At 36.7% G+C, this 8,528-nt stretch overlaps 1 protein-coding gene across 1 annotated transcript; it reads right to left on the reverse strand.

The window, feature by feature from the left end:
• Window positions 1–2,827: 2,827 nt before the first annotated feature.
• Window positions 2,828–5,697, reverse strand: LOC113348825. Its single transcript, XM_026592704.1, has 6 exons — window positions 5,675–5,697; window positions 4,591–5,593; window positions 4,404–4,500; window positions 3,825–4,318; window positions 3,626–3,716; window positions 2,828–3,543 (listed from the first exon to the last, which is right to left on the reverse strand). The coding sequence occupies exons 2-6, from the start codon at window positions 5,562–5,564 to the stop codon at window positions 3,013–3,015; spliced, it is 2,187 nt and encodes a 728-aa protein (XP_026448489.1). The 5' UTR covers window positions 5,565–5,593; window positions 5,675–5,697; the 3' UTR covers window positions 2,828–3,012.
• Window positions 5,698–8,528: the final 2,831 nt, after the last annotated feature.

Raw genomic sequence — 8,528 nt, forward strand, 5'->3', positions numbered from 1 at the left:
TAGAGCATTCTGAGAAACAAGATATGTCCATGGCCAAATTGGACAAAACGGCACGAGCTTGGCAGCAACTTTGGAGATATCACCCGTGGTTGTTATCGCGAATTACATCAAATGCTAGCAGTTCAAGACATAGTTTACTGTCTCTAGCAAGTAATTCCGGTAATATCTCACTAAGCAAAGGTTCAAGACCTCATGGAAACCTCTGCCTAAAATGGTATTTCCTGCGCTTTTTGTGTGATTTTCGTTTGATGGTTTTGGTATTACTGGAACTTAGGACCTAAAGGTCACTAAGGATTCACTAGTTCATGCTTTTTCACTTTGGTGAAAGATACCTATAGTCTCACCATGTGAGAACTAAAGATGAAAGCTCTCAATACTATTATGATTTGTGCAATCCATAGTATGACCCTGGGATCAACACACTTTTGTGTAAGGGAGAGGACGTAGAAATGACTAGTATGATTTCAACACTTGCATGATCAGTCTGTTTGGATCGTGAGATTGGGATGTTGATTTACCAAGATCTATCTGTGTTTTCATGTTTTATTGAGTTTTCATTCATGTGGGGGATTGTTGGAAAACGATTAATAAAAAATAATTTTTTAAAGTTTTAATAAAAATTATAATTTATTATTTTATTTTGTGAAGGAAACTTATTAGTCTCACATTGTGGAGTTTCCAATTTTTAGAAGTTTTAAGAAACTACATAAACCTTTTAGTCCCATATCGGGGAGTTTTTCTTCTTAAGTTGTATTTGTCAATTATATAAACGAATTCACTACTTTTGTAAAATCTATGGGAAAGGGTTGCTCTATATTTAGAGGGACCCCTAAGGGAAAAAACATTTTATATTGTTTTCTCAAGTGTTCGAGATTTTTTTTTTATGGTTTTTTCGGAGTTGCCAAGCTCAAATTGAGCATCTACTACATATGCTAGTAGTAGATGTAGTAGGGTGTTTTATCTTGGAGATATCCATCCTGTGAGGGCTATAGCATCACTCTTGAGTGTAGCCGAGCGCTAATGTCTTAAGGGCAAAGTGTTGAACACGTGACTCACACTGTTTTTCCAAAATTTTGCCTTGTTGTTGTTGCGAAGATATGGGAAGCTCGTCCGTTTCATCAAATCGATCACTTTCATTATAAAGGAGCTAAATATCAATAACTTTTTCTTATTTGATTTTTCCTTGTTTTTGATTATTGAATCCAACAAAAACAATACGATCCCACTAACTAATGAACAATGCACTCACTGATCACCACCACCTAAAGAGACCCTCTACCAAAATTACTGGTTCATAATCCCAAAAGGAAAATATATGCACGGGAACTACCCGACTAGTTGCCGCACCTGCTATAAAAAAACACTACCCCGTTTCGAAATTAGCTTGAAAAGATAACCGTAGCTAACAGTTTGGGCTAGCTAGCCATGCAAAAGATAGCGCTTTAAAATGAGGTAAAAGAAAAAGGACAACAGAACCTCTGTTAGAACGAAAACAGAACTGAATGTATGTTGAAGTAGTGTAACATTAGTACCGGAAACTGTAATGATACAATTACGGTTGACAAAGAATTATATGAAACTGACCATACCCAACGGGATCACTAAAATGAATACAGAATGCTAGAACTTAATCTTAAATAATCATTTTGCATATGCAGGGGCGGATCTATGTACAGACTCCCCGTGGCTTAAGCCACCCCTACCAAAAAAAAATTTAGTTCACATAGGCAGGAAAAGATAGCCGATCTTAGTTGAAACCCGTGTACACCGATAACAAAGCCAGGGTAAAAATAAATAGCAAAGCCAGAGTAAGAATAAGATAAAGCAAATTTATGCGTGAAAGAAGGAAAGAAAGCTTCTTTGCTTCTGTTCGTCGAGCACGAAAGAGGAAAAAAAGAAGAAAACCTTAGATAAGATTGTTTGATGTAATCTAATGGGTTGGAGATAAATCTAGGGCTTTTTAATAAAGTAACCACCTTTTTGAACCATATTTAAGAAACTGGCCGTTTTTTTGAATCTTTATATAAACTGGCCGATATTGACATTTTCCATCCCGTTTTTTTCAAAAAACGGATTTAGGTAGTTAACTGGCTACGTGGCAGTTAACCTGCTAGGTAAAAGACGACTTAACCCTCGTCTGAGTTCGTAACCAAACCAGTATCGAGTCAACTCAGTGACTCATTGCAACGGTCGGATTTGTAACGGTTGGATTTGTAACGGTCAGATTCAGCTTCATTCATATAAATTAGGCCCTGCAGAGAAGAACCATAGTATTTGTCATACTCAACAGATCAAAAAAATAAAAATAAATAAGACATGAGCCAAAATGAAGTAAACTCTCCAGGCAGCAGTAGCAGCAGCAAGGTAAGATTAAGATTAAAACAACCCCTAATTTCATGTTCTATCTGTGCACAGGGAATTCATGATCCAAAGGTATGTCCTTGGATTTATTCCAGGTGCAAATATATACCATGTAATGGTATAAGGCAACTATTGTGTTCAAAAGCAAAAGAAACAAACGAAAAAATGTTTTTGAAGTGTTCAATTCCAACCTGTCAGTACTTTGAATGGTTTGACGATGCCATCGATCCTGTCAAATGCAAGATGGTGAAATTACCAGTAGAGAATGGTTGTTACGCTTGCGGAGAATCTGGTCATTGCTTCAAAAACTGCCCACTGCAAAATCAAACCTGCAACAAAGATCACTGCAAATCAAAAATGGAGATGAAATTTTGCAAGAATGAACACAACAAGAACATAGCATACCTCACTTGTACAGATTGTGACGGTTTTAAATGGGTCTCAGATGAAGTCTTCATTGCTGCAAAAAACAGAATTATGCATTCAAGTTTACAACTTAATGCTATATGTAAGGAACTCAACAATCTGAAAATGTAACCTGCAAATGTACTAATAAACAACCATCCACTTTTGATTCAGCATTAATTCAAGTCTACAAAAGAAAAAAATATTGTCTTCTTAAACACAAAAAATCAGAAAACGGATCTCAAATCATTTCTTCTTAGCCTTTCCATTTCCCCTTCCCTTTCCTTGTTTTATATTCTGAGATACAGATCCAATGCCAAAGAAGTTCTGATAAAGGTTATTTATTGTAGAGGGTGGAGTAGAAGATGGTGCTATAGATGGCAGACTCATAGGTGTTGTGGAAGCTGGAGTAGAAGATGGTGTTGCCAAAGGCTGACTGCCAGGCCCTGTAAAACATTCACCAACAAATGATGCCGTTCTCTTCTTCTTGTTTGACTTAGCTGCACCCCTAACTCCGGTGGTCTGACTTGGCTCTATGTTGCTGAAGGTGAAGCTTTGTGCATCACATTCAGTCCTTTGCCTCTTTGCAGTTGGATTAGATCCCACTTCACCACCAGCACATGTTCTTTTGTTGTGGTTAGTAACATTTCCACATTTCCCACACCTCCTTTTTGTCTTCTCAACACGAGGTTCATCATAACTTCTTACCCTCTTGCTCTTGGGTCTTCCTGGTTTCCTACTGTGAGGAGGGTTCAAGATCTTCTTGTTCATGTTTGGCTGCAAGAACAAATGCACTTATATTAATGTAGTTGAGAATATAAATAGGGCATATAGTTACAAATTTAAGAAGAAAAAGTACCTGGACCCATTCACTTTTATCATCTAGTGGTGCAAAAGTTGGTGCATATGTGGCCTTATAGTTCTCCACTGAATAGTAATCACTGCAGTACCTGCTCAAGCAGAGTATGTAAAGGTTAGTGCTAGATACATTTAAGGCCTAGAAATTGCATAAATAAGTTCTGAGACAAGGTACAGATTTAAAAAAAGAGAAATCTTACTTTCTCCATTGTGGCCTTATGCTATGCAATGCACTCACTGCATGCATACAGGGGAACCCCCTCAACTGCCACTGCAAACAAGAGCAAGTCTTGGCAAGTATGTTCACTGTGAACACAGAATTCTTTGGACTAGTCACCATATATAACTCTCCAGCCACACAAGGGTCAACACCATAGTCAGTCACAAATTCCAACATTTTCTTAATCAATGTAACAGCAGTAGGAACCAAATTACCATCTACCCATGATGCAGATTCAGTCCTCCTATTGTACCATGTACCCATCACTAAGTTAGCATACATTATTCCTATCATTATAATTGGTTTATTTCTCATCTTGTTGATCATATTGTTAAAAGACTCTGAAAAATTGTTGTTCATATGTTCACAACAGTGAATAGGGTTAAAAAAGGCCCTGGACCATGTAGCAGGATCTTCTCTACTGAGATAAGCACCAGCTGCAGCACTCTGTTTCACAATATTGTCAAAATGTTCCTGCACAGCCAATCAAAAACTAGCTAACTTGACTGTCAAATAGTGCATAAAACCAATAACAAAGAACTGTTGTGAACTGTCAAACCTGAAAATGCTTTTCTTTGTATGCTTTTGCTGCATTCCATAAAGAACTGTATAATTCAAGACCCTTGTAATCCTTCTTGAAATTTTTGTATAAATGTCTGCATTTTAACACATTGCAATTAACATAAGGACTTTATCTGATCTGACAAACAAAAGAAACAAGAAACAAAGTTAGACAAGAAAGTTACCTCCAACAGTATCTGTGGTGATGGCCAGGGAACACTATACCAACAGCTTCCAATAAACCTTTTTGCCTATCTGAAATGAAAGCCACTTTCACTGGATGTGCTAATATTGCATCCTTCAAATGCTTCAAAAAAATGATCCAATTTTCCTTTGTTTCAGCTCTGCATACCATAATTCCTAACATTACTAACCCATTCTGTCCATCAAGTGCAGTTGCAGCCATCAATACTCCCCCATATTCCCCTGTTAGATGGCAGGCATCAAGCCCTATAACTCCCCTGCATGCTTTTCGCCAACCCCTCATTGCAGGTTCAAATGAGAGTGTCATGCTTTCAAAGGTGTTATTCACTGTGTCAAAAGTGAACTTAGCAACAGACCCATCATTGCATTTTGTAAACATCTTGCAGAATGCTGGTACTTCATTGTAACTTTCTTTATAGTTCCCATATAATGACTCTAAAACTAGATTCCTAGCCTTCCATGCACACTGATATGGTATATTTACTCTCTTTTCAGCTAAGAAGTCTTCCTTGATTTTATAAGGGTCTGGAACAACTTTTTTAGGCTTATTCTTCATCTGATCAAGAACAAAATCCTTTACAAAATGAGGATCAGCAGATCTATTCCTATTTTGGGGATCCCCTTCACACTTATGTTCCAAATTCACTTTCCTAAGAACAAAAGTCTTCTCACCCTCTTTCTTGCTAGCATACACAAACCAAGGACAATCATGTTCTGTTTTAAACCTACACTCAGCCTTAATTCTAGAGGGAGCACTTCTATCCAAAATATATTGACACTTATTAAGAACACAATAACCCCTGAGATGTTTCTTAAATGCTTCCTTATTTGCAAATCTAGTTTTTACCTCCATTTTGCTAGGATCTACTGGAGTAAAAACTTCTTCTTCAGGGAAAAGATCTACATCATGCTCACCCTTCATGTACTGACCAAAATCATCATCAAAGTCATCCATGTAAGCAGGTCTTTCATCCACATCCTTACCTTCACATTCAAGATCAACATCAGTACCATATAATAAGTTACAAATTATAATAAATGAAATCAGTTATAAATGAAATATACCTTTTTCTTTGCCTTCTTTTTCTCCTTTTCTTCTTCTTCTTCTTCTTCTTCTTCTTTCTCTTCTTGTTCTTCTTCATCTGACCCATACTCAATGTCTTCATCACTGTCATATACTGGAGGAGCTTCTGGATTCTCAATTGGGTGACATTCATCTTCTTTGGTGTTTTCCAGCTGAATATTGTCCACATCTTCAACAAACTTAACTTCATTTGTAGCTTTTGACTGACAGCAACCACTGCTACTAGCCTGAGAATGTTTGGACATGGGCACATCCATGAAACTCAGCTTTCTTGATGCACCTTCAACTGATTTATCCACACTATTTAGCCTTGGGGATCTTCTAGGGGTGGTTCCCTTACTAACTGTCTTCTCTTGGTGTAGTCTTTGGAGTCCCAAACACTGTGTCTTTCCCCATCCACAAACATATACATCCATCCTCATTTACAAAAGAATCCTCCCAAAAATTATCAAAATCATCATTGTTTAACAATGGCAGTGGCAGACATTCTTCCTTAAACCAATATAAATTAAACTTCTCTTTAACATCCATAGACAAACCCTTATACACCATATACTTAAGTGTCATCAACTCTGTTTCATCTCTATGGCAATCAGGAAATACCAAAGTCTCATTCTTTGGCTCCGCATATACACTGATATTCCTAAATTTGAACTGACTGCAACACAAATGAAACAAAATCAGATATAAACCTATGAAAACCAAATGAAAACCTAATTAAGCAATATTACACCCAATCACGAAAATTAAACCCCAATTAAACAATAAAAATTTGGTTTCAAATAAACCCTAATTACAAAGGAAAAAAAACAGAAACCCTAAAAATCAATCGATCAATTAAATCAATTAACTATGAATACAATGATTTTCATCATATATTAAGTCACGGGTTTCGTTAATCTTACCTTGATTCAGACTGTTTCAATCCCGGTTTGTACCTCATCTTCACTGTATCACCACTATCTTTGAATCCCTAAATATGTAGAACTTTTCTTCCAAATACACTCTGGTCTTTCACTAACATCTATGTCTTCAGCAAAAACAACTTCAATAACATCAGGACTCTTTTTCTTTTCAAACAGCTTCAATACCTAACCCTAGGAGAAGAGAACGAGGGAGGAAGAGAACGAGGGGGAAAGAGAAAGTGTGGTGCGAGATTACACCACACGCGTCTTTAAATGGGCAAGGGCACAGTCGTAAATTCTCCTACCGAGTTTGACTTATTCAACGCAGCTGACCGATCTGGTGGGCCCGGGTGTCAACTCTAACAGAAAGGCCAGTTTCTAAAAGAATTTAAAAGCTTGGCCGGTTTATTAATTATATGGTTTGAAGCAGGACACTTTATTAATTTGCCCATAAATCTACTATTGAATCCGTTAGCTAGAAAAACGTCCCAAAAGAATTTTGGGCCTTCGACCGCCTTTTGTTTGTCCTACATACATTTTTTCCCTAAGCCACCCTTAATATGGAATCCTAGTTCCGCCACCGTGCATATGGATCATAAAAGGACTAAGAGGGTAGCAGATTATCAACCTTGAGACCTCCGTTTATCTGTACGATGATGAAAGACAATATTTCGCGAGATGGTAGACGGTACACAACAAATCCATATATGGTCCGTAAGAAGTTTTTCTTGAGCTCAATGAATATTTAGACAGAGTGTGCATGTAAGAAAATTAAATGGGCCGAGCTTGCAAAATATGCAGCAGTTCATCAATGCTCCCCAACACTTTCTCCTAGTAATACTACTTTCCTAGCACATGCAAAAGCTAAGAAATTCTGTTGGTTATAGTACGTGGTTTAGTGGCAAATCCTTGGAACATATAAATTTCATAACATGCCAATAAAGCAATCCTAAATCTTCATGCGTGGGCACTTTTTATTTTTATTAATTGTACATGGGAAAATAATCGTTTGGTCTTAGGTGGGCCCATGTCTGTTTAGTCCTTTGGAAAAACGCCTTTACTGTTTGGTCCATAATTATTTATTAAACAGACAAAAATATCCTTCCGTGTTAATTTTTAATTATTTTTTTGTAGCAGTTCATTCGTCAAAATGAACTCCTGTTAATTTATACTTATTTTTTCAGAAAACATATAAAACAGAGTTAATTCCAGAAATGAACTCCATATAAAAACCTAAAAAAACACAGAGTTCATTCCAGAAATGAACTCCATATAAAAACCTAAAAAAAAACAGAGTTCATTCCGGAAATGAACTCCATATAAAAACCTAAAAAAACAGAGTTCATTCCGGAAATGAACTCCATATACAAACCTAAAAAAAACAGAGTTCATTCCGGAAATGAACTCCATATAAAAACAGAGTTCATTTATATAAAACAGAGTTCATTCCAAAAATGAAGTTCATCTTAAGCAGCAGCAGCAACAACAACAAAACGCATAAATCTTCATCTTCTTCATCATCTTGATCGACTTCACCAGTAGCAACAACATCAAATATTCATTAACAACACCAAAAAAATCAAGATCCAAGATGAAGATCGAAGGTTATATTAGTTTTCTTCATCGTTTTCTTCATATTTTTCTTCTTCTTCGTCATACACAACAACAGAAAAATCTTCAAAAACTCCATCATCTTCATCTTCTCCAACAGCAGCAACAACAAATAGTGACGAAGAAACACAAAAATCTCCACCGTCTTCATCATCTTCATCGTCTTCATCATCATATTCAACAGCAGCAGTAACAAATAGTGACGAGTAAACCAAAAAAATTCGTCGTTCTTCATCGTCTTCATGAGCAGCAACAAAGAAAAGAAAAAATAGGGAGAGAGAAACTAGATCTGAAAATAGGAGGAGAGAGAAAGGAAATA

This window comes from Papaver somniferum, chromosome 2, assembly GCF_003573695.1.
Source record: "Papaver somniferum cultivar HN1 chromosome 2, ASM357369v1, whole genome shotgun sequence".
In the NCBI taxonomy this organism is placed as follows: Eukaryota; Viridiplantae; Streptophyta; class Magnoliopsida; order Ranunculales; family Papaveraceae; genus Papaver; species Papaver somniferum.